Here is a 27,535-nt window from a genome sequence, read left to right as displayed (position 1 = left end):
GATTTGTGTGCTTTCTCTCATCTGAGTGTAGAGATTGACTGGGAGTGTGCTGGGTGCAAACTAAGCTGGAAATTATTCACAGTAATTTTCTAACAGCTCTAAGTTGGGACGTTTGTTTAAGACTTCAACTGTTCTCACTGCCTGTGAAATTCAAGCATTTCCAACCTTCATAGAAATATTGACTAATGTGAGACTACTTCCCCATAATGGCTGGTGCTGGTGGAACTTTCTTAGACAGCCCACCATCCAAACAGCAGTGGAATTCTGTTTGACTGATGTCTTGATTTTATAGCTGATGAGAGATGCATGTATAAAGTGAGCAGAAAAAACACCCTAAGCAGACTGTTGATACCAACATACATACATACATACATACATACATACATACATACATACATACATACATGGATCTAATAGGTTATAGAGAAATAACTGCAACTGGAATTGCGATATTATGAACGGTTTCACTTGAAATCTCTTTTCCAATGCTTTGATAGGTTTTAGTAAGTGACTGGTTGGCAGTCACAAGCTGATTTTTTTAAAAAAAAATGTTGATAAACACTCTTTTATTGCTGTTCTCTTTATTTTCCTTTTTCTCTCTCCTTTCCCCTCCCCCAAAGGAATAACATTCACAGGTGAAAAAAGAAATTACTCTTTGAAGAACAAAATATAATGCAGAAATAAATCTAGCCGGTTTCTAGGTCAAATATTTCTTCATATTGTATCAAATGTGATAGTTTCCATTTCATCATCTGAAGAGAATGGAGAAAGGAAATTACACACTGGTGACCCAATTCTTTCTTTTGGGTTTCTCAGACCACCCAGAAGATCTGCAGGTCATTCTCTTTCTGATATTTCTTGTGATCTACATTATGACTGTGGTGGGAAATCTCGGAATCATCCTGTTAATCAAGGTTGAATCTCGTCTCCATACCCCAATGTACTTCTTCCTCAGCCACCTATCTTTGATTGACATTTGTTATTCTTCATCTATAACACCCAAATTGTTGACGGGCACTGCCTCTGCAATAAAAAGCATTTCTTTTTTTGCCTGTGCAGTTCAGATGTACCTGTTCATCATGTTTGTTGTTGCTGAATCGTTTCTCTTGGCTGCAATGGCATATGACCGGTATGTGGCCGTTTGTAATCCTTTGTTGTACACTGTGATTATGTCCAGAAATGTTTGCTTTTTTCTAGTGCTTAGTTCTTATCTTTGGGGCATTATTTGTGCTCTAGTTCATACAATCTCTGCTTTTCGGCTACCATTCTGTGGAAATATCATCAACCACTTCTTTTGCGATGTTGTACCAATGTTAATCCTTTCTTGTTCAGACACCCAGCTCAATAAGACACTGCTTTTCATTTTTGCTACCTTTGTGGAAAGTAGCACCATCATCATTATTGTCATGTCCTACATTTTAATTATTGTGTGTGTTTCAAGGATTCACTCCAGCAAGGGAAAATACAAGGCTTTCTCCACTTGTGCCTCCCACTTCACAGCGATCTCAATCTTCCATGTGACAATTCTCCTAATATACTGCCAGCCTAATGTAAGCCATGGAAAGGATTCAAACAGAATTACCTCTGTCTTCTACACAATGGTGATCCCCATGCTGAACCCTCTGATTTATAGTCTGAGGAACAAGGAAGTGAAAGGAGCTTTTCAAAACCTGGTGAGGAAAAACAAATTCTCCATCAACCTGCTGAATAGACTTTCTCATGTACTGCCAGGGTAAGCAAGTGATATAACAAAATAAAGATAGACCCTTTATCTACCAAGTGCTCATAAAAAGCTCATCCTTTGCATTGACAGAGAAAATGCATTTCTGAGAAGGAAACCTAAAGGCAATTCCAGCAGTCCTATATTTGTGGTTGTGTAACTTTGTAATCTATTTCTTGAAGACTATTGGTAGAGATAGCATTACTTAAAGAATAAAAATCAGAATGTTCCCCCCCAATGATGGTCTCCTTTATTATAAAACTATGGGTGCATAAGGTTCTACTGTATCCCTAAGAAGGCTTGAAATGGCACATGAGTTCTTCCTGAAGAAAAATCATTGATAAGGCAGGCAGGGGAAATGTTTCCTGCGTACACTCTGACATCTACTTGTTAATAGGTATTGATGAACTCCTTCTGAGTAACACTGGGAGGCAAAGGAAACACCTTTAATAATAAGTGGAGTTTGTCCCTGCTTGTTCGGCCTCCTCCTCTTCCCTACCTCCACAATTCCCGTCCTTAATTCTAATCTGCAAACAGGATGGCTTTGAGTAGTGACTAATTTTAACTGAGTGCCAAGGATCAGCATCTGCTTCTTATTTTCTCTGCACCCTAAGAAGATGTTCTGCTTATATCTTGGAGCTACAGAGACCAGAAAAATATCCTCTGTCTTAAAAATATTTGAACCCTTTTTTAGCTGGACCACAGCAGGTATTTTTGAGGTAGCCTAGGGTTCTTACACAAAACTGTGCATGGATTTTGGCCAGTGTGTTAGGAATCATTTTCCCTTCCTTAGCTGTATGGTCATTTGAATCTGTTAAGGATTGGAGTATGCTGATTGTTAAATAGTGGGTTCTTGGGTGCAGGAATAACGATGCGAGGCTGAGTACAGGATAACTCATACTTTTATTTCTTGCTGGAACTGTACTGAAGCAAGGGCTACAACCAGCTGCAATATACAGTCTAGCCCCTAGGCAGCAGCCAATAGGTTTGAACCAACCATTGCTGCCTGGGGATAGCCAATTGCAGGACAGGAGACAGTTAGTCTGGGTTGCTGGAGAGCCGTTAGCTGCTTCAGCAACCCACATGGTGTAACACAAGAGCCCAGTACATAACCCTTATATTAATATGATACATTCCTAAGTTTGAGAAACAGAGGGAGGGTATAAAATGTTGCTGTCATGGTTCTGACAGATGGAACTCTTCAAAGAACTTTGAGACATTGTTTACCTTAAAGAATCTTTATTCGAGTAGCATAACATCGGCGCTAATATAATCGAAGCCAAAAACTGAGTTCCCCTCCTCTGAGCACATAGTATCAAAACACAATTCCCTCCTCCAATTAACAGTCATAAATCACATTCCCCAATTAATTTGAATTGCGGGCTTCCCCTCCAGCTCTCCAGCCCGCCAATTCTTTATCATCTCTTATTTCAACAACCTTGGTTCTCATGCTAGGTTCAGTGTTATTATGTCTAGCTGGACTCTCATGCACATTTCCCCCCCTCCCCAGCATCATCTAACTCTAAAAGCGAAAAGGAGAAAATGGCCACATCTCTATTTGTTGTCAGTGCAAAAACATCTGATGTTAGCAGTGTTGACAGTTGTACATTTCTGCAGGATAGGCCAATTGAGTAATCTGATATATCCATGCAATTTTCATGGCCAAAGGGGTGATGGGAGGTGGTGAAGAGGAAGCATGTCAGAAAATAAGCATGTTTCTCAGCCACAAATGATTGTCCTCTCTTGGTCAATAGGGGTGACATATAGTATTTACATGCTACAGTATCCATAATCTGCAGCCTTACTAGTATAGGCTGTATTGCTGAACCAAGCAGTCTTTGGTTAACATTTTCAGAAGAACAAAAGGTTTTTTGAGATAATCTGAATGTTTTCCTGAAAAGGACTGTAAGGATAGATTAGTATCAGACTACCATGGAAGAAGGTCAGCTGAGGTCAAAATAGTCATGATTTGATAACCCTGAAAACAAAACTCTGCACCTTTTTAGATGTGTTGCATGCAGGACTTTGAATGTGTGGTTGCAGCTGCCATCTTGTTTTTTTTTTACATATCTCTCCCATGTGATTGCCTCTGAATACTATAGATCAGGCATGTCAAACTGCCGGTCCGCGGGCCAGATGCATCATGCCAAAGCTGTGCCCACCCCATTGCCAGCAATGGGGGGAAAGTTGTGATACGTCATGTGGCAGGTTTAACATGCCTGCTATAGATTGTATTTATTAAGTCCAACTACTTTTTTTAAAAAAAAGTTTGTAATGGTTGTTTTGATGTTCTAATTATTATATAGTGATATGGCTGACTGATGTACTTATTACTCAGTTATTGTAATAAGACATCAATACTACAATTATGCTTTCACACTACCAGAATAGATGGAATATTTGATGAAGATTTGAAGAGTAATAAACTTCATCAGTTGAACTTCTTTATTCTTCTGATTGATAATGAAGTAGGTAGGAGATTTGTTCTCTTTGTATTTGGCTGATAAAGGGGAGATTTTTCAGCCTGAGAATGACCAGGCTGATTGTGTGTATTTGATAGTGTCAACTTTTAATAAGTATGGATTGATTATCAGGGAGTTTGACAAATTTTGCCTCAAAAGATTGATAATATTAGCCTCTGCAAGATCAGATCATGGATTTCAATGAGAAGTCTTTGCTTTTAGTGATTTAGTGATCAAGATCATCTTAATAGAAAGGATTTCTAAAGTTGTAGTATTCTCTTGAGAATTCTCACGTACTATTTTATGTTTCTGAGTCATGTGCATATATTTAAAAGCTTTTACTTATATAGTTCTACCTTATTTCCCACTTCGATGATCTTGTTAGGGCCTGTTCCCTCAGATACAACATATCCAAGTAATCAGTCATTTTCTCCCTGATTTATTTTGGCAGAGGCATATTTAAAAAAATTGCTCTCTGGCTTCAGATACATTAAAACTATTTACTTTTTGCTGAATGTAGAATACTGATCAAATAAATATTTTACTCAGATTAGTAAATAAGTCTTTAAAGACCAGTAGCTGAGATAACAGCACTCTTGGCAACCAATTTACAACCCAGAAGTGCTGTTGTTGCATGCATTACCTCTGGATTTAAAGAGTACAGAGACTTGTGAACCACTTTTAATCATCCTGGCTGTTAGTTGGGAATAAGGCATTATCCAGGGTATTAGACATCATTAGTGTCCTGGGTATTAGTAGGGAGAGTTATGAACCACTTTTAGCCACCTTTTAAAAGTACATAATCAGTAAAGTTATGACCATAAAGTAATAAAGGAAAAGTGTGTGTGTGGAGAATGATTTTATAAAGCAGTTCTAAATAGAGTCTTAAATGATCACTGAAAGATATTCAGTGTCTTGAACATCAAAACATGCCATTTTCCTCTGGTGATTATTTTTGTATTTTAATTACTGCTCAAGAGAATAAAAATTACATTTTTTTTAAAAAAAAAAGCTCCTTCCATATTCCATGGCATTAAAAATTGTCAATGTACATTAATATTTCAGGTCTAGCCATGTCTTAACAATGCCTTCTTTTGATCTATGGCTGACAATTATTCACAGAAAAACTCAAATAAGGAATAATTGTCACACACAGTGTGGGATAGTGATGTTTCAATTTTACCAGGGCAAGGGAGAGGAATCTAAGTTACACCTTTATTTTGAAAAGATCTCATGTCTCATATGTATGCATGTATGTATATATTTACTTACTTACTTGACAAATTGTATGTTGCTACAATTCAGGACTCTCAGTTATTCCAATGATTAATAAAATAAAATAAGTCAGATAAAGCTGAAACACAACATACAGCATCATTCCCAAAGTTCCTCTCAAAAAACTCAGTCTTCAACTCTTAATTGTTCTTCCTTTCCCACTAAACTCTTCTGCTTAGAACACAAACATGCAGTTAGGCTTTATACAAGTTTAGATATTGAGTACTGTAATTAAGTTTTATATAAGACCAACTCAGTTCAAATTTTGCCAGTGTTAATAATTTGGAGACATAGATTGTCCACTACAAATTCCTATTCTTGAATGCTGAATCAATTGTATCTAAAATTTAAAGAGGTGCAATTTGTTTCTAATTGCCTGAGGACCCTCCTCAGTTTTGAATACTTGACAAAGGCAAGAAAAATACTTGACAAACAGGCAGAGCCAGACATCCAGGGACAATGTTCAGGACCAAAATTGTCTACTATTATTAAAGATGTAACTTATTTGGGGAGGCTTAACAGGAAAATTGGTGTCTTTACCAAGGATTAGAGCAGGGGTGTCAAACTCAATTTCATTGAGGGCCGCATCAGCATTGCGGTTGCCCTCAAGGGGCCGGGTGGGTGTGGCCAGGGTGGGTGTGGCCTACTGGGTGGGCATGGCTAGAGTGGGTGTGGCCTACTGGGTGGGCGTGGCCAGCTCTGCATCCTTCGCATCAAGGGTGCCTATGGGGGCCTGGGCAGGAGTGGGACAGATCTGAGGGTCTCTGGCAGGAGGAGGGTCTCTGGGCCAGGGCCAAGGCAGTGGGGGCCGTTCCCTCACTGTTTCCAGGATGGCTTCGCGGGCCACATGAAACCACTTCGCGGGCCGGATCTGGCCCCCGGGCCTTGTGTTTGACATGTCTGGATTAGAGTTTCAGAAGAATACTGGAGTAGCCAAGAGCAAGCATGTCAGCAATACACAAACTAAGATACTGTAGTGGTTTGATCAAAATACAAAGCATGGGCATAAAAACAAGAAAGAAGGAAAGTAATTATAATTAATCCAGGAATTGGGGATAATGCTGGAATGTCCTCCAGGTGTGAAAGAAAGAAATGCTTTGAAAGCTAACACCACATCCTTGATACAAATGAGTGCTGATTTTGTATTGTAGCAAGCTTGCAAACTGCCTCGATAGAGAAAAAGGACTAGCAGGACACATTCCCAAGTCCTCAATACTTTCCAAACTAGATGATATATTCTAAGTGTATGTTGAAAGTCATAAACATGTCTGGCATTGAGGGAGAAAATATAAAGTATAATGTGAATATGCAAACAAATGAATGTACAATTCAATATGGATATATCAATACGCATGCAAAGCTTTGTATAAACAATACCTTCTAGTGTAGATTCTGCAAATTACAATATTTACAAACACCAGTTTATAAATACACTAAAGAGGCATACAATATACAAGTATATGACCATATATAATATAGTCAACTGAGCGCCAAAGAATTGAGACCTTTGAACTGTGGTGCTGGAGAAGACTCCTGCGAGTCCCTTGGACTGCAAGGTAATCAAACTGGTCAGTCCTAGAGGAGATCAACCCTGACTGCTCTTTAGAAGGCCAGATCCTGAAGCTAAAACTCAAATACTTTGGCCACCTAATGAGAAGGAAGGAGTCACTGGAGAAGAGCCTAATGCTGGGAAAGATTGAGGGCAATAGAAGAAGGGGACGATAGAGAATGAGGTGGCTGGATGGAGTCACTGAAGCAGTAGGCGTGAGCTTAAATGGACTCCAGAAGATGGTAGAGGACAGGAAGGCCTGGAGGAACATTGTCCATAGGGTTGTGATGGGTCGGACACGACTTCGCAGCTAACAACAACAACAACAATATAGTCAAAGTTTCCAAAGCTCAGAGTCAATGGGAGTTGGGCAGCATATAAATTAATTAAATAATAAAATAAATACTATTTCCATCTTCTTACCACCACAATAATCTTTTCTAATAAAGATGGAATATAGTTAGTGTGGAACAGGTAAGAGGTATCTGCTCCAGAGGATATTCTGGATATCAGTTCAGTCATGTCCAATTCTTGGAGACTGTCTTAGCAAGTCCTTGCAATTCTCTTGGTAAAATTTCAGCATTATTTTATTGAATGCTTTGTTTGCTTTAGTTATCCTTTAAAGTGTTCTCTTCTCCTTGTTTCTCATGCTAGTTGAAAAACTTCTCTAAGCTACATTCTTCTCTGTGGATGTCACCTTAATTTTGACATTCTGAGTCTCTTCCTTGCTTTCACTATGGCTACCTTCGCTTCTTGGTTCCTGAGGCTATATATCAAAGGGTTGAGAAAGGGGATTGCCACAGTGATAAAATCACTGAGACGATTTTATCCTGTTCCAGGGAGAAACTAGAGCTGAGTGGCAAATAGATAAAGAGAAGGGTTCCATAGAACAAGCTAACAGTGGTCAGATGTGCAGTGCAAATGGAGAAAGCCTTGCATTTGCCTTCTGTGGTCTGTATGGTAGAGAAGATGCAACAGTAAGAGTGGAGGATTATGAATGTGGTGGTAACCTCATTAAATCCAACAAAAACAAAAACAATTGATTGATTTGATTGAGACGGATATCAGAGCAGGCCAGCTTGATTAAAGGTGGCCAGTCACAGAAGAAATGGTTGATGACATTGGAGTCCTCAAATGACATTTTAAAGGTAAAACCTATCTGTGTAGTTGCATTTAGAAACCCACATGCATAGGACCCCAACAAACCAAACACATGACAATATACAGCAAGGGATTACAAACAGCTACAAAGCTATCATATGCCATAGCAAAGGAAAGTTGCTGTGCATCCAATATAGTACGACTCCTCCAAAGGATGTGGCTGCTTGAATATTTCAAGGAGAAGTATTTTTTTTTTAAAAAAATCCCATTTATATCCCGCCCTTCTCCGAACACTCAGGGCGGCTTACAATCTAAAGCACAAATCAATGTGCTTAGCAATAGCCATCATTCTATGTATATGCCTGCTTATTAGGGCTTTCACACACACCCCAAGCGGCATTATTACAAAGTCAGCTTATTGCCCCCAACAATCTGGGTCCTCATTTTACCTACCTCGGAAGGATGGAAGGCTGAGTCAACCTTGAGCCTGGTGGGACGCGAACCTGCACTAATTGCAGGCAGCTGGTGTTACTTAAGGAGGCATTAGCCCACTGCTCCACCAAGGCTCTTTATATGTTTTGTGACATATCTCTTGTGAATCTTTTGCATATCTGTGAAGATGATGATGGTAATTGAAGTGATAGTTATAAAAACTCACTGGGTAAAGTTAGACCAATCTCAGTTTTTTAGCCTACTCTTCCTCTCAAGGTTGATATTGTGTGGATAAAATGAAGAAAAATTTCCATGTTAAGTTACCCTAAATTACCAAAGGAGAAGTGGGAATAATAAATAATTCTACATAAAGATAGTGAAGAGAAATGTCCATGTTACATTCTCTTGAGCTGCTAAAGAAATGGGAATAATAAATTCTCTACATAAATAACAACACATTATTTCTTGAATGAATTTACCTTGGAATTTAAAACATCCCACAACAAACAAAATATAAAATAGAATTTGCAATATTTTATTTCTTAAGGTTTATTTATATAGTGGTATGCATAAAATATGAATATTCATGAAAACATACTCATAAACATAGGCAGTGCTTTTTTTCTAAAAAAAAAAAAGGTGCCGGAATTCAGAGGTGCTGTCACTGGGAGCAATGCTGGTGTCTGTAAGAACCCCCTCTTGCTACGGCGTCACTGCCTTTCCTTTGCACCCCTGCCCCTGTGGCTTGGAGCCACAGGCCATGGGGATTCCCCTCCCCACAGCCGCCATGGGGATTCCCCTCCCTGCAGTTGCCACACTGCAGCCCATGCTGAGCCCCCACCCAGAGCTGCTCCGAACCCCGACCCAAAGCTGTGTTCCTCGTGGCAGTGGTCTCTGGCACTGAACAGCTGATGGCCTCCGGCACCATCCCTGACACCAGCTGAAGACACCCCAGCCACGGAGTGCTGCGTCAGGCCGCCCAGCGTCTCCAGCGCCAAACAGCTGATGGCCTCTGGCCCTGGCACTCATTCACTTACTGCCCCATCGCTTCCAAACGAAGTAAGTGAGCAAGCAAGTGGCATTTGGAAGCATTTAGAAGTGATGGGGCAGTGAGTGAGTGAATGAGCAAATGGCATTTGGAAGCATTTGGAAGCATTTAGAAGCAACGGGGCAGTAAGTGAGTGTGTGAACAAGCAAATGGCATTTGTAGAGGTATGCTTGTTCAGAAAAAGTGAAAACGTTGATTATTTTTTATAAAAAGTTGGAATTGTAATTGAGCTGATATAATACGATATAGCAGGGTTGATAAAGCAGTGTAAATTGATTATATAATTGAAGAGAAGCTGAACATTTCTTGCCAGAGTTGTTATCAAGCTTAATACACAGAAGTGCATACACACCCACAACTACAGGTATGTGCATGTATGTGTGGCCATGAATGGTTCCAGCATTTTCAAAATAGAAGATATTATGGGAAAAGTGAGTGAGTGAGAGAGAGAAAGAGATGAGATTCTTAACTGAAATGTACAAAGAATATGGAAGATCTATGCAAGGACTTAATGTGATTTTGGGAACACTTTCTGATAATTTTTCCCCTCTTCATCCACATAAATTTGTTTGGGATTCATCTTTTCTTTGATGTAAAACGCTACTCCTCTTTTCTTTTGAGATGCCAATGCAAAGTAAAGTTTGCCAATTTTGGGTTGCTCTAACGTTTTAAAATGCTGCCTCTTAATATGTATTTCTTGAAGGCAAATTATGTCCATTTTTAATTTTGGTAGATGTGTAAAAAAATTTCTCCTTTTTGAGCGGGAGTTTAAGCTGTTAATATTTATTGATAAAATCCCAGTCTCCTCCATCCCTTTCAATTATATCTAGTTCTTAATCTTCTAGTTGATCTTATCTGTCTCTGATCTCTTGGTCTTGCGCCTTCTTCTGGGTACGAGTATGTAGTTTTATTTTCTTTAGTTTCTTCCTCCACTCTTTGTTCAAATGCACCTTTAGCTGGCATTTCCTCTTGTTTTTTAGGTTCAGAGTCGCCTCTTTCCAGGAAGGCTTTGTTGTTGTCAAAAAACTCCATTGCTTTAAGTGGTGTGTCCAGTCTGTATCTTTTCATATCCCAGTAGATTGAAATCCCTTCTGGAATCAGCCATCTAAAGTTCACTCCTTTTTCAACTAGTTTCTTAGTTAGAAATTGGTAGTCTCTTCGAGCCTCTCTTATCCTTCTAGGGATTTGCACTACAATTTCTTTTTCTTTGTATTTCAATGGTTCGTCTCTTACTTTTCTCAAAATCTCTTCTCTTGTGGATCTTTTTAAAAATCTGACATGCACTTCCCTAGGCACATTATTTCTTCTGGCGTAGTTTGAGTTGACACGATAGGCCTGGTCTACTTCTCCTTCCATTTGTGACTTCCCAAATCCTAATACGTCTGCCAGCAGCTCTGTTATCAATTCAAAGAGATCCTCCTCCTTATCTTCTATTATGTTTTGAAATCTTAAGAAGTATGAGGCTTGTTCCATTTCTATGACCACTAAAGAATCTTCCAGTTCTCCATTTATTTGCATCAGTTTTTGATTTTCATCTTTCAAAACTTCTAGTTTCTGATCAACCTCAGTTGACTTATGTTCTATTTTTTGAATTCTTTGCTGATTTTCTGCAATCATCTGTTTGAAGCTTTCCATTTGAGAGTCTATATTGTTTGCACTGACAGAGAAAATGCATTTCTCAGAAGGAAACCTAAAGGCAATTCCAGCATTCCTATATTTGTGATTGTGTAACTTTGTAATGTATTTCTTGAAGACTATTTGTAGAGTTAGCACTACTTAAAGAATAAAAATCAGAATCCCCCCCCCCTTTGCTGGTCTCCTTTATTATAAAACTATGGGTGCATAAGGTTCATATTTGAACCCTTTTTAGCTGGAGCAGAACAGCTATTTTTGAGGCAGCCTGGGATTCTTAAACAAAACTGTGCGTGGATTTTGGCCAGTGTGTTCAACAACTGTTAGGAATCATTTTCCCTTCCTTAGCTTTATAGTCATTTGAATTTGTTAAGGATTGGAGTATGCTTAAAATATTAATATAACACATTCCTAAGTTTGAGAAGCAGAGGGAGGGTACAAAATGTTGTACATTTCTGCAGGATAGGCCAATCCAGTAATTTGATATATCCATGCAATTTTCATGAGCAAAGGGGTGGTGGGAGCTGGTGGAAAGGAAGCATGTCAGAAAATAAGTGTGTTTCTCAGCCACAAATGATTGTCCTCTCTTGGTCAATAGGGGTGACATGTAGTATTTACATGCTACAGTATCCATAATCTGCAGCCTTACTAGTGTAGGCTGTATTGCTGAACCAAGCAGTCTTTGGATAACATTTTCATAAGAACAAAAGGTGTTTTGAAATAATCTGAATGTTTTCCTGAAAGGGACTGTAAGGATAGATTAGTATCAGACAGCCATGGAAGAAGGTCAGCTGAGGTCAAAATAGTCATGATTTGGCCATAACCGTGAAATCAAAACTCTGAACCTTTTTATATGCGTTGCATGCAGGCCTTTGAATGTGTGGTTGCAGCTGCCATCTTGAATTTTTTTTACATGTCTCTCCCATGTGATTGCCTCTGAATACTATAGATCAGGCATGTCAAACTGCCAGCCTGTGGGCCAGGTGCGTCACGCCGAAACCACGCCCACCCCATTGCTGGCAAAGGGGAAGAAGTTGTGATACATTGCGCGATGTGACGTGACATCACGGGTTTGAGATGCTTGTTATAGATATTATTTATTGAGTCCAACTAATTTTTTTGAAAAAGTTTGTAATGCTTGTTTTAACATTGTAATTATTATATAGTGATATCGTTGATTATTACTCAGTTAATTGTAATAAGACATCAATACTACAATTATGCTTTCACACTACCAGAATAAAATAAATAAATATTTTACTCAGATTAGTAAATAAGTCTTTTAAAAAACAATACCTGAGTTAACAGCCCTCTTGGCAACCAATTTACAACCCAGAAATGCTGTTGCATGCATTACTTCTGGATTTAAAGCAGGGGTGTCCAAACTTTTTTCAAAGAGGGCCAGATTGGATGAAGTGAACATGCTGGAGGGCCGAACATTTTTCCGAACATTCTTTGAACAATTACAATTAAATGCAAATGAATTATTTTATGCCAAGTTAATTGCAAATGGCATACTTTTCATTTTATAACATTAAGATCAACTGACAGCTGAGTTTTCACAATGTATTTTATGTGCAAAACAAGAGGCTTGACAGAACAGTGGAGCCTAAGGGGAGACATACAGGTGCCCTGCCCCCTCCACTCTCATTCACTCACCTTTGCTTGGAAAAGTTTCTCTCTCGGTCTCATTCACTCATGTTTTGTTTGCAAAAGCTTCTCTCTCGCTCTCTCATTCCCTCACTCTTGCTCCAAAAAGCCTCTTTCATGCTCTCATTCACTCACACTGCTCAAAAAACGTTTCTCTCTCACTCTCATTCACTCACCAACTCAAAAGGCCAGCCGCGGCGCCTCCATTGACTTCCATGGGGACGCTTGGCAATTAAAACCACTCCCGCTACTGCTGCTAACTTTTTCACTTGCTGCTTGGTTCCGATTTAACCTGCAGAAACAAATCCCCGAGCCGGCCCCCATGGCAGCAGTGAGCCCCAAGGAGCGGGGCGGCCCAGTGTGCTCGCCGAGACGCTGGAGCGAGATTGCCCCCAACAATCTGAACACAAGATCGGCATTTCTCAGCCCGCGCTGATCTCGCGCTCCTTACAATCTCCCTCTCTTTGTTTCAGTTTGCTTTCTACATTTGGGATGAAGACTCGAGGTTCAGTGTTTCTCAGCGCCCGCTGATCAGCGCGTGCGGAGAAATGCCCATTCCCTCTGCTGAGCCATCCCAATTACTTCCCTGGAGCACCTCCATATCTTGCAAGGGCGCACAGGGAATCCACGTTTCTCTGCACTCGCTGATCAGCGCGTGGGAGAAACACCCATTCCCTCTGCTGAGCCATCCCAGTTGCTTGCGTTGCAGAAGGCAAGTATTTGGGATGAAGACTCGAGATTCGGTGTTTCTCAGCCCGTGCTGATCTCGCCCTCCTTACAGTCTCCCTCTCTTTGTTTCAGCTTGCTTTCTGCATTTGGGACAAAGACTGGAGACTCGAGAGAGGGAGATTGTAAGGAGCACGAGATCAGCACTTTCTGCATTTGGGACAAAGACTCGAGATTCGGTGTTTCTCAGCCCGCGCTGATCTCGCGCTCCTTACAGTCTCCCTCTCTCGAGTCTTCATCCCAAATGCAGAAAGCAAGCTGAAACAAAGAGAGGGAGACTGTAAGGAGGGCGAGATCAGCGCGGGCGGAGAAACGCTGAATCTCGTGTCTTCGTTCCAAATGATTGCCTTCCGCAATGCAAGCAACTGGGATGGCTCAGCAGAGGGAATGGGCATTTCTCTGCACGCAGGAGAGGTTTGTTAGGGAGGCGGTGGTCCGGCGTTGTTTACCTCCTTCCTGTGTGTGTGTGTCAGACCTGTGGGGAACAGCTGGTACAGGTGGCCATCCGGCGTTCCCCCCCTCCTGTGTGTGTGTGTCGGGCCCACAGAGAAATGCAAACACCAGACTGCCACCACCTCTACCAGCCGTTCCCCGCAGGTCCGACACACACATACACAAACGAGAGGGGGGAAAATGCCGGACTGCCACCTCCCTACCAGCTGTTCCCCACGGGTCCAACACACACAGACACACAGAGAGAGAGAGAGAAGGGGGAAAAGAAGGAGGGGATCTGGCAGCACCCGAGACTCCATATGCTGCTCAGAAACACCCTCTCACCGCCCTCCCTCCTGTGGAAGACAGTCTTCTGCTTGCCGCCCTCAATCAGAAGGGAGGGCCGTGGGAGGGCCGCATTTACACAGAGCAGGGAGGGCTGTTAGAGGGCCGTATTAAACCACCCCCCAGGCCGCAAATGGTCCGTGAGCCGGACTTTGGACATGCCTGATTTAAAGAGTACAGAGACTTGTGAACCACTTTTACTCATCCTGGGTGTTAGTTGGGAATAAGGTATCATCCAGGGTATTAGACATAATTAGTGTCCTGGGTATTAGTAGGGAGAGTTATGAACGACTTTTAGCCACCCTTTAAAAGTACATAATCAGTAAAGTTATAACCATAAAGTAATAAAGGAAAGTTGTTTCTGTGAAGGATGATTTTATAAAGCAGTTCTAAATAAAAACTTAAATGATCACTGAAAGATAATAATAATAATAATAATAATAATAATAATAATAATAATAATAATAATAATAATAATAATAATAATAATAATAATAATAATAATAATAATAATAATAATAATTGGAAGGGACCTTGGAGGTCATCTAGTCCAAGTACCGGCTCAGGCAGGAAACCCTATACCATTTCAGACAAATGGCTGTCCCAAAGAAACATGTGAAAGTAGCCTGAATTTTCTAGACAAGCTACTGGCTTCCAGTGGTTAAACTAGATTTTCCAAAAAACTGATCTACCCAGGCTTCTCCTCTTCTACATTGTGACAATGTTAGATTGTGTGTTGATTTTCTGGCCTGGACGATCTGAATTCATCCAGCATCTTTTGATGTTATGTGTTAAGAGGTAGATGACTTTAATCCCATATTTTTTTATCACGCCATAAGGGACATTTTCTTAAAGTCAGAGTATAACCAATAGAACAATATTTTGCTCTGAGAAATCAATTTTTGAGGAGCTTTCACAAGACAAGGATGTAAACCTTACATGCTGATGCAACATGACTCTGAATTAAGCAACTGGACTCTGGACTGGGTCTAGGTAACTTTCATAAACTTGTCCTGTGCCAGACCAAGCACACACAAGTAGAGGTGACTGTAGAGAGGTGGTTGCAAATTTCACTGATAAGTTTTATGAAGTAAATAAAAAGGGAAATATGAATACGAATGCACACACAGAGAATGAGAGAGAGAGAGAGAGAGGGAGGGAGGGGGGAGGGAGGGAGGGAGGGGGAGAGAGAGAGAGAGAGAGAGAGAGAGAGAGAGAGAGAGAGAGAGAGAGAGAGAGAGAGAGAGAGAGAGAGAGAGAGAGAGAGGAAAATCTAATTCCCCAATCTTTAGTAAGCTTGTCTTAAAGGACTTCCAATCTGAAAGAGAGAGCACAATAGCATCCAAATGAAGTCCAAATATTGTTGTAGAAGGTTTGTCAGATGGCCTAGGTCCAGAGTCAAAATCATGGGATTTCAAGTGAGAACTTAAGGCACAGGGAGTCTGAGTTAAGGGACAGTTGTTACCAACATTTGCTTTCACCCAGGCATTAGAATGCTACAGGATTTTTACAAATGGTAATCCTTAGTTGTCCAGAGCTTGCATTAGAATTTTATATTTGTTTCTCTAAATAACTGTCACTGAAATCACTTAAGTACATATGTAGGATTGTAGTATCATTAATACTGGCTGCCAATAAAGAAAATGACAACAATTGTGTTCTGTCTTTGGCTCTGTAACTCCCAAACAGGGAAACATGGGTTTCCTTTCAGAAACAAGACAGCTTCGAGAAGGGGGGAAATGATAAAATATGGAGGATTGAGCAGTCATTTTGACCACAACATTACAACAGAAGCTTGAAGAGATGTAGCAACTTTCCTTATGAAGCCAATTCCAACATGCAATCTAGAAACATGAAAAGGGTAAACAATGTGTAGGGTTATTGGAATGTGGATTTCATGAAGGGAATTTATTCTGCTCAGAACATTCATTGCACGAATAAAAGAAACCCAGCACAAAAGATTTGGAAAGATAGCTAAAAAATTACTCTAAAACAATTGTAGATACCACAAAGGTGTTTTTTTTGTAAGTGTGATATAATGCATTTATGGCAAATGAATAGCATGAATATGTTCTCCTAAATTTTGTGTGCAACTCACTTGGAAGTGGCTATTCTTTGAAATGTTCTTTTCATGGCATTTCTAACTTCTTTGTTCCTTAAACTATATATCATTGGGTTGAGCATAGGAATGATCACAGCATAAAAGACAGATACGATCTTGTCTTGCTCCAAGGAATAGTTGGAGCTGGGCCGCAGGTACATGAAAAGAAGAGTCCCATAGAAAGTGCAGACAACAATCAGGTGGGAAGAGCAGGTAGAGAATGCTTTGTAAATACTTTCAAGTGAACGCATTTGGAGGACTGTGACAATAATACAGCAATAGGAGATTACCACTAGGGATGTAGTTGCAACCTCATTAAATCCTACAAAAGCAAAGAGCAGAATCTGAACGAGCTGGATGTCAGAACAATAAAGATGAGTCACAGGAGGTCCATCACAGAAGAAATGGTTGATAATGTTGGAATTACAGCATGTTAGTCTTAAACGAAATCCCACTTGTATGGATGAATTCAGAAGTCCAGCTATATAGCAGAACACCACTAATGGAATGCAGACAGTTCTGGACATGATGATGGTATACTTCAATGGGTTGCAGATTGCCACATATCGGTCATATGCCATCACAGCCACAAGGTAGCATTCAGTAGTTGCAAAACAGCAATAAAAGTATTGTTGTAAGAAACATCCAGTGTATGAGATAACTTTCTTCTGTACCAGGAAATTCATCAGCATCTTTGGGGTGACAGCAGATGAATAGCAAATGTCTAAGAAGGATAAGTTGCTCAGAAGGAAATACATGGGGGTTTGAAGGTGAGAATCATTTTTCGCAACCACAATGATCCCAATATTCCCCAAAATAGTGATAACATAAATCAGTAAAAATATCACAAAGAGCACTTGCTGTAGGGTTACATGATCCGTGAATCCTAGAAGAATAAACTCTTCCACCTCAGTGCAGTTTCCTCCAGTCATCTCACTGGTTTAATTGATCCTTCATTGAAAGAGAAAAATCACACAAAAATAAGTTCTAAATTTGAAGGGAATTTTCTCATGGGGGTCAAGAATTAAGTTTAGATGCCAGGAAATTGATGTCAGCTCCAAAAAAATTTGCATTCAATATATTTCATCTTTCTGTTAAATGAAACTTAATTATATATCAATTAAACATTATCTTTAAACAGTTTGACAGAAGCCAATTGGATAAAAACATCAGCTGCAATACTGTATTTTAGAGGACACTGACATGTTTTGAACAGTGGCGGGGATAAGGAATCCTGAAGAAGCATTGCAAACAAGCCTTTTCTGAAATGTAATTACTGGTTCTTTTATAAATGATCTAGAGTCAGAAAAATATTACTACCATCTTGAAAAATATTTCATCAATACATTCATCAAATGTATTGAATACATTTTATTTCATTAATACTATAACATTTCAGTAGAGGTTTACCTTTGTTATTATATTCCTAATTTTGACTGATTGTTGTATTTGTCTAAGTAGACACTGAATGCCACATTGGACAAAGAAATAAATGTGCACTTACCTACAAACACTTCAGGAAAAACAAAATGTACTTCTTTGATTCTTTTTAGAATGAGTTAAGTTGGCTTAGAATGAGGACTTCCATCTGAAGAAGTGGCTATGTCTACCAGGAAGGATGGCATTAATTACCTATTTGTATTTAAACCACTGGGATCCATATTCCTGATAGGCTGTGATACAAAGTTAACTTTCCTGTTTACTCTTGGCATGAAAAAGGAGTAATTTCCCTGCCCCAGTGCTACTCTTTCAAGGAGGAATAGATTTCCTTTGGGAAAAAGAATTTTCTAAGGAGTGTCTGGGGATTTTCTTTTCTCAGACCAGCACCAACAAGAACCATTTTTCTACCATCTCCTTTCAGGCAGCTGGCATTTCTCTCTAATTTTCTAGAATTTTTCAGCATTTTAGGTACTGCAGAAAGTGACCAAGCTGCTAACACAGTTGCATCTTCTGGCACATGTAACATTATTGTTTTTGGGGAAAAAAGAAAATTTTTGTGCTAGCTACTATTGTTGTCAATGCAATTCATAGTAAGATGGCCCTTAAGAAAGCTGCAGGAAAACACTGGATGAAACAGTCATCTGGATTTAGTACAGAGAATTCTGGAGAAGACTGGAGAATTAATTACCATTGAAACTTACATCATTCAAAAAAGAGACTTACAACCAGTTCTCAAAGTTATTTGATCAAAATTCAGGCACTTGGCAACAAGCTTATATTTATGATGGTTGCAGCACTCCAGGGTCATCTGATTGCCACCTGTGACCTTCTCAGCTGTGCTCTGACAAGCAAAGTCAATGGGGAAAGCTGGTGTTGTGATTCAGCGTCAGCCTGTGGTTCTGGCAGCTGAGTCAGATGATTCTGAAGAGGAGGAGGAGGGGTTTGGAGAGCCTTTGGTGTCAGAGGAAGGGTCTGATGCACTGCAGAACTCTCAGACTGGCCCCTCCCATCTTGTTTCTCCTCAGACTCAGCTGTGTGAGCATGAGGGATTGGAAGAAGACGATCCACAGCTGGCTCTGTTCAGGGACGCTAGGAGCACGAGGCAATCTAGCAGAACAGAACAGAGGAAAGCAATGAGGCAACTCGGGAGAAGGCAATGAGAAGCCATGCCTGGGGACTGCTGATAAAAGGGGAATGTGTGGGAGGTGCTGGTTGCTGAAGGCAACCATTTGAAGGTCTTCTGCTAGAGTCCTGGTCTGTTACTCTTGTTTAACCTTTTTGGTTTAAGTCTTGTTTGAACTTTTTGTTTAACTTTTGTTTGAACTCTTTGTAAATAAATTTGGTTGGGTTTTTCCAGCCCGTTGAATATAAAAAGGGGTTGTCCCTAACATTCAAATAGGGCCAGTCATAGGCTGGAACAGAACAGTTTGCCTTCAGCCTCCCACCCCTTATTATTATTATGGAGCAGCTACGTGCTGAGAATGCCCAGTTCACCCAACAACTCGCTTTGTTGGCAGCTCAGGTGGCTCAATTACAAGCACAGGTCCATGCTGCACCACCACCACCACCACCACCACCCAGGAGAAAATGCTGGATAAATTTAATGGCAATCTAGAGATGTTTCCTGCTTTCCTGGGACAGTGCCAGCTATTTATCAGCATGAGAGCAGCTGATTTCCCCACTGACTGGGATAAGGTGGGGTTTGTGTTAAGCCTTCTCTCTGGTGATGCAGCTCATTGGGGCACACCTCTGCTGGCCCAACCTAGTCCGTTGTTGGACAACTTTGTGGGGTTTTGTAATCATATGTGTCTGATGTATGAGGACCCCATAAAGACGCAGACTGCTACCTGACACCTGAAAGCTCTGAGGCAAGGTTGAAGCCCCTACAGGGCTATATTAGTGATTTTTGGCTGCTTAGCCAGGATTTAGCCTGGAATGAGGCTGCGCTCATGGACGCTTTCCAGGATGGATTGTTGGAGGAGATGTTGGATGAGCTGGTCTGTGTTGATATTCCCTCAGACCTCAATGGGCTGATTCATCTCTGTCTGCGGATTGACGCTCGGCTGCAGCAGCGAAGGAGTCGCCGTGCCACCCCAGAGACCCCTGCAGCCCCTGTTGTGTGTGAGACCCCAGTTCAAAGGGAGGAGCCAATGGAGCTAGGTGCTGCCAGGCTTTGTCTATTGGTGGCAGAAATGAACAGGTGACATTCGGGGGGGTTGTGTTTTTACTGTGGGGACCCTGGGCATTTGGCTGCCTTCTGCCCAAAGAAGCGATGACAGCCGTCAGTGACCGAGTCTGCCCTGAGAAATCCCCCTACTCCTCTGTCAGGAAATGCCCCAAGCCCGATCTAAAAGGTGTGTTAGGTCGGGCGTCCCACAACACTGAGTGACGTCTTTCTGATGCTGCCTGTGGACCTCCATGGTATCTGATATTGGAGGCACGTCTGATCCTCCCCGGCAAGCCAATGGGGATTCCAGTCCATGCCTTAATTGACTCTGGGGCCACCACAAATTTTATGGACTCAGCATTCGTGGCCAAATGGGCTGTTCCCCAGTGCCTGGTGGAACCACCCATGTTAGTGGAGACTATCAAAGATCGAGTGCTCCTGTCTGGGCCAATTAAGGCTGCCACGCAACCATTATGTATGGCCATCAGTTCCCATGAGCAGGCCATCCAGTTCTATATCACCTCAGATCTGCATTTCCCAGTGGTCTTGGGACTGGCATGGCTCCAGACGCATGACCCACAGATCTATTGGTCACAGAACTTGGTCACCTTCCCAAGCTTGCAGTGCGTGGACCACACCCGCCATATCTGTGCTGGCCAGGTGGAGGGTTCCCCAGGGGTTTCCTTGCCTTCCGAACTGACTGAATTTGCTGATGTGTTCAGTGAGATGGAGGCGGATCAATTACCCCCGTACAGGCCCTATGACTGCCCCATTGATTTAGTTCCTGATGCACCTCTCCCAGTGGGGAGTTTCTACTCCATGTTGGACCCTGAGTTGGTTGCATTGTGGGACTTTCTGGATAAGAATTTGGCTCGGGGTTTCATCTGGCCCTCATCCTCACTAGTGTCTGCACCTGTGCTCTTTGTCAAAAAGAAGTCCGGCAAATTGTGGCTTTGCTGCAATTATAGAAAATTAAACACCATCACAGTGCACAATCGTTACCCGCTGCCCCTCATCCCTGAACTCTTGGACCGACTCTGGGAGGCTAAGATCTTTACGAAACTGGACCTGCGTGGAGCTTTTACTTTGTCAGAGTTCAGTCGGGTGATGAGTGGAAGACGGCGTTTGGCACTCAATACGGACATTTTGAATACACGGTGATGCCATTTGGCCTGACCAACGCCCCCGCCGTGTTCCAGCATTTCATGAACGATATTTTCCGGGATTTGTTAGATCACTTTGTTGTGATCTACTTGGATGACATCCTGATCTACTCCCCGTCGCAAGGGGTGCACCATCAACATCTCCGTCAGGTTCTGCAGTGACTCCGAGAACATTGGCTGTATGCCAAATTGGAGAAGTGCCAGTTCTACCAGGTGACCATTAATTTTCTGGGTCACTGCATTTCTCCTGAGGGCATCGCCATGGAGCTGAGAAAGGTTGAGTCTTTGCAGAGTTGGCAACCCCCACGTCGTGTGAAGGATGTTCAGTGACTTCTTGGGTTCGCCAACTATTATCGAGCTTTCATCCCTGGGTTTTCTACCCTGACAGCCCCCCTCACTCAGCTCCTTCAGAAGAAAACTCGGTTTTCTGAACTTGGTCTCCCATACCTTCTGGTGGCCCCAAGTCCGACATGACATCCAGGCCTCTGTTTAGATGCACTGCATGCAAGACTTTGAATGTGTGGTTGCAGCTGCCATCTTGAATTTTTTAGATATTTCTCTATGTATAGTATATATAGTATTTAGTATAGATAGTATTTATTAAATTTTCTGAAAACGTTTATAATGGTTGTTTTGATATTGTTACTAGAATATCGCATATACATATGGCTACCTGATGTACTTATTCAGTATTAATTTCAATAGAGCAACAATGCACCATTATGTGTTCACACTACCAGAAAAGATGGAAGATGTGTTGGAGATTTTAAACTATCCCAATTGAACATTTTTTTATTCTTATGACTGTTAATGATGAAAGAACTCTGTACTCTTTGCATCGGGTTGATTAAGGGGAGATTCTTCAGCCTGAGAATGATCAGACTGATCTTGTGTATGCGTGAGATGTTGCTTTTAACAAGTATGGTTTGAGTACCACAGAGTTTGACAAATTTGCCTCCAAAAATTGAAGTTATTAGCCTTTGCATCAGATTTTAATTAGATGCCAATGATTGTTCGGGTTTGAATGATCATCTGCTTAATAGAAAGGATTTCTAAAGTTTTAATATTTTCTTAATAGTTCACGGATGTTATACGTATGTATCTGAGACATGTGCATGTATTGAAATATTTTCATTTATGTAGTTCTATCTTATTACCCTCTTCATGATCTTGTTAAGGGGCAGTTCCCTCAGGCAAAATATACCCAAGAAATCAATCAGTCTCTCCCCGATCTATTTTGGCAGAGACATATCTAAAAAATGCTCTCTGGCTTCATATACACTAAAGGAGGGGTGTCAGACTCAATTTCATTGAGGGCTGCATCAGGGTTGTGGTTGACCTTGAGGGGGCAGGGGGGCATAGCAGGGGTGGGTGTGGCCAGCTCAACATCGCTCGTGTTGGGGGGCGACTGTGGTGGCCCAGGCGGGGCTGTGGGGATCCATTGTCTCCAGCCAAGGAAGGTAAGACCAGGGCAAGCACCATGCCCTTGTCCACCAGAGGGGCCTTGCTGTCCCTCTCAGGCCATGTGGAGGACCCCCAGTGATACAGGCTGCCTGGAGCCCTGGGCAGTGGAGGGCAAGAGCCCAGTCCAGCCTTTCCCAAGGGAGCACACAGCTGCGCTTACCTCCTTCTCAAGGCCGCTGCTGATTGACTTGCTCTCCTTGGCCAAGTTGCTCATAGTGTGTGTGGGAGGGCAAAATGTGTGGGTCAGAGGGAGGCCCACTCCCTCTCCCCGCGAGGATACCTGGCTTTGTAACCAAAGCATTCTCAGTGATAGGATGGGAGACCACCAAGAAAGGTCAGGAGGAGGGGACCAGGGGATGGCAAAAGGGTATCAGGGTTGCTCGTGGCCAAGTGCTAAGGCAGGACTTCCCTCAGACCCTCCCTCCTTCTCATTATAATCTCCTTCCTTCCTTCCTTCCTTCCTTCCTTCCTTCCTTCCTTCCTTCCTTCCTTCCTTCCTTCCTTCCTTCCTTCCCCCTTTTCTTCTTTTTCTTCCCTCTTCATTCTCCTTTCCTTCTTCTTCCTTCCCCTCTTTCCTTCTTTTGGTTTGCCTTTCCTCTTTCCCTTTCTCCTTTTCTGTCCCTTCTTGGATTGTCAAATGCAAAAGGAGAAACATTCCTCGATGCCTCCTTGCCCTGTGATCAAATGCCACTTTTGCTAGTAGTCTTTGGCCACTTAAAAGACAGAACAAACCAGGCTCAGTTTATCTCATGCTTGCATTTAGTGGGGGCATCCACAGACAACAGTACAGCAAAAGTGTCACAGTGGTGACTGTGATAGTTGATCAGAGCTCCTCTGTTTTTTATGTGCAACAGCTTTAGCATTTAGGACAGAGGTAAGTTAGTTGCTTTTTTATTAATACATAATTCTTAAAAGGGGTCTTGTGTAGAGACTCTGCCATGGTCTAATTCATACTGGAAATATAGCAAAGGAAAATATTTTCCCCCACTCTGCTTTGTCCTGTTTTCCCCACTGGAAATGCCTGTTTGCACCACACAAGGAGGGGATACTTTCTTAAGAGTTCTCAGTTCAAGAATACCAGTGTTAACTTGGGTTGCCAACAAAGTCCTGTCTGTGACAAAACAGAATACAAAATTGCTTTCTCCTTTGAACCCAAGTCTCAATGGATCCAGGACTGAAGCAGAACTGTGTGAACTGGGGCATCTCCAACCATGTTGCCTCTCCTTCCTTCCTTCCTCTTTCCCTCCCTCCCTCATTCACTTCCTCCCTCCTTCTCATTTCCATTTCCTTCCTTCCTTCCTTCACTTCCTAGCATTACATTCCCATCTCCTTCATACCTCTTTCCCTCCTTCACTGCTACCCTCCTCCTCATTTCCATCTCCTTTCTTGCTTCCTTGCTTGCATCCTTCTTCTGTTCCCTGCTTCTCAATAAAACATGGATATTCATAAAATACATTCCTAAAACTGGATTATTGCAACATAGATTCCTTCAGTCAAATTTGATTGTTGGTGTCTCTCTGTGCAGTACATCCAACAAAAATATGGATGTGTTTGCCATTGCTTTCTTGTAGGAAGTTTTTTCAACTCTCCAGTCTAAATGACCACCGTGGTTACCATTTTAGGGTATCATAAAACCACTATTCAAATCCATCCCATCTTTCAAAAAAAATGCAAAATCAAGTCGGCATTGTCACCTGTTGCAAACTGCATCATACTTTGAAGCCACACTACAGGTCTCTGTATGTGGTGGCCACCAGGAGAACTGGCCAAAGAATAGGTCTATGCAACAGTTGTTAGCTGGCTAAAATGAAAAAGTTACATACATTTTTTTTAACAAATTGTTCTGTGATAAAGCAAAACAATCAATCCTTTATTAAGATGTTTTTCCCTTTCTGAGTTTTCTAGCCTGCCTTCCTTCCTTCCTTCCTTCCTTCCTTCCTTCCTTCCTTCCTTCCTCCCTCCCTCCCTCCCTCCCTCCCTCCCTCCCTCCCTCCCTCCCTCCCTTCCTTCCTTCCTTCCTTCCTTCCTTCCTTCCTTCCTTCCTTCCTTCCTTCCTTCCCTCCAGATTACTCAGAAAATTTATTTCACAAACACAAAAGCTTTGAAAGGTCAGGTAAAGAATAACTCTACAACAATTGTACACTTCACAAAGGTTTTTTGTAAGTGTAATGTAATGCATTTAGGCAAATGAAGAGCATGAATATGTACTTCTAAATTTATGTGCAACTCACTTGGAAGTGGCTATTCTTTGAAATGTTTTTTTCATGGCATTTCTAACTTCTTTGTTCCTTAAACTATATATGATGGGGTTAAGCATAGGAATTATCACAACATAAAAAACAGATACGATCTTGTCTTGCTCCAAGGAATAGCTGGAGCTGGGCCGCAAGTACATGAAAAGAAGAGTCCCATAGAAAGTGCAGACAACAATCAGGTGGGAAGAGCAAGTGGAGAATGCTTTGTAAATACTTTCAAGTGAACGCATTTGGAGGATTGTGGCAATGATACAGCAATAGGAGATTACCACTATGGATGTGGTGGCAACCTCATTAAATCCTGCAAAAGTAAAGAGAAGAATCTGAACGAGCTGGATGTCAGAACAATAAAGATGAGTCAGAGGAGGTCCATCACAGAAGAAATGGTTGATGAGGTTGGAATGACAGCAGGTTAATCTTAAACGAAATCCCACATGTATGGATGAATTCAGAAATCCAGTTATATAGCACAGTACCACTAATGAAATGCAGATAGTTTTAGACATGATGGTGGTATATTTCAATGGGTTGCAGATGGCCACATATCGGTCATATGCCATCACAGCCAGAAGGTAGCATTCAGTGGTTGCTAAACCTGCATAAAAAAAGAGTTGTAAGATACAGCCAGTGTACAAGATGACTTTCCTCTCTACCAGGAAATTCACCAGCATTTTGGGGGTGACAACGGAGGAGTAGCAAAGGTCTAAAAAGGATAGGTTGCTCAGAAAGAAATACATGGGGGTTTGAAGGTGAAAATCATTTTTCACAGTCACAATGATCCCAACATTCCCCACAATAGTGATAATATAAATCAGTAAAAATATCACAAAGAGCACATGCTGTAGGGTTACATGATCTGTGAATCCTAGAAGAATAAACTCTTCCACCTCAGTGCAGTTTCCTCCAGTCATCTCATTGGTCTAGTGTATTCCTCACTGAAAGAGAAAATTATGCACAATTAGATCTCAAAATTGAAGGGAACTTTCTCATTGAAATTGAACATTAGGTTTAGATTCCTGGAAATCCATGTCAGATTAGAAATTTTTGCATTGAAAATTTTTTCCCTTTGAAAATCTGTTTTCATTTTTCTAGGTTGGGAAGGACATGACAATGATCATAGAACTAACAGTAACAGAAACTTGTCTTTTGCTTCTACCCATTTGAAAAACAAATATTGTCGATCAAGTTCTTCAGTAATTTTTGTAATTTCCTATTTTTTTGAGCAGGTCCATTTATTGTGATAGTAATGAAAGAGTTTAACTTGAGGTTTATTTGCAGATTAGTCAAAGAAGCTCTTAAGAAGCTGTATGGGAAGACAGTCCTATAGACTATAAGTTCTAATGCTCCCTGTTCCTGAGGAGAATATCTGCACACAAAACAGTAGCTATATGTTGTCATTTGTCTGTAGATCTATTAAGTATTCTTAGAAAATAAAACTCTAAAGAGTGAGAGATGGCAGTGGAGATTTGATTGAGATCATGGAAACCATTAATGAATCTGCTACTCCTTGTATGAAGGTGACAACCATGTCCATGTTTTCCCCCTGAAATCCAGTGAAGTTGTCTCAAGTTCTGCTAGAATAGCTGTGATTAATAATGGACTTGGAGAAACAAAAGAAACTGCATCTAATATAGATAAGACAGCACTTCTTCTTAGTCAGACAAAAAGGAATTCAGGAAACAGTGATTCTATCTGTGCTAGGAATTGACATGTTTTGAATAGTGGGAGTGAAATCGTGAAGAAGTATTGCAAACAAACATTTTCTGAAATGTAATCACTGGTTCTTTAATAAAAGATCCAGAGTAAAAAAAATATTACTATCATCTTGAAAATATTTTCTATTGATGAATACAGGTTTATTTCACTAACACTATATAAAATTTCAGTAAAGATTTACCTTTATTCCTTATTTTGACTGATTGTTCTATTTGTCTAAGTAGATATTGAATGCCACATTGGATGAAGAAATAAGGTGCACTTACCATGATATCCTACAAACACTTCATGAGAAACAAAATGTACTTCTTTGATTCTTTTCAGAATGAGTTAAGTTGGCTTAGAATGAGGACTTCCACCTGAAGAAGTGGCTATGTCTCCCAGGAAGGATGGCATTAATTACCTATTTGTATTTACACCACTGGGATCCATATTCCTGATAGGCTGTGATTCAAAGTTAACTTTCCTATTTACTCTTGGCATGAAAGAGGAGTAATTTCTCTGCCCCAGTGCTACATGTTCACGGAGGAACAAATTTCCTTTAGGGAAAAGAATTTTCTAAGAAATGTCTGGGGATTTTCTCTTCTCATACCAGCACCAATCAGATCAGTCAATCAGAATAGAGCTGGAAGGGACCTTGAAGGTCTTCTAGTCCAGTTCCCTGCTCAAGCAGGAGACCCTATACCATTTCAGACAGGTGGCTGTTAAGTCTTTTCTTTAAAATGTCCAGTGATGAAACACCTACAATTTCCATTAGTTAATTGTCCTCACTGTTAGGATGTTTCTTCTTAGTTCCAGGTTGCTTCTCTCCTTGAAAAGTTTCCATTCATTGCTTCTTGTCCTGCCCTCTGGTGGTT

At 41.1% G+C, this 27,535-nt stretch overlaps 2 protein-coding genes across 2 annotated transcripts; one reads left to right on the top strand and one right to left on the bottom strand.

Annotated features, from left to right (window-relative positions):
* Positions 1 to 761: 761 nt before the first annotated feature.
* On the top strand, positions 762 to 1,736 carry LOC308660025 (olfactory receptor 5D18-like; the record flags this gene model as incomplete). Its single annotated transcript, XM_081314232.1, has 1 exon — positions 762 to 1,736. One exon carries the CDS (start codon positions 762 to 764, stop codon positions 1,734 to 1,736), a length of 975 nt encoding a protein of 324 aa, XP_081170358.1.
* Positions 1,737 to 7,673: 5,937 nt separating this feature from the next.
* LOC308660024 (uncharacterized protein) lies at positions 7,674 to 25,873 on the bottom strand (the record flags this gene model as incomplete). Its single annotated transcript, XM_081314231.1, has 4 exons — positions 7,674 to 7,772; positions 10,821 to 11,244; positions 16,471 to 17,409; positions 24,939 to 25,873. 4 exons carry the CDS (start codon positions 25,871 to 25,873, stop codon positions 7,674 to 7,676), a joined length of 2,397 nt encoding a protein of 798 aa, XP_081170357.1.
* Positions 25,874 to 27,535: the final 1,662 nt, after the last annotated feature.

This window comes from Vipera berus, assembly GCF_964194415.1.
Source record: "Vipera berus genome assembly, chromosome: 1".
Classification (NCBI taxonomy): Eukaryota; Metazoa; Chordata; class Lepidosauria; order Squamata; family Viperidae; genus Vipera; species Vipera berus.
Note: the sequence above shows the minus strand (reverse complement) of the source record. Positions and strands in the feature narration are given on the sequence as shown.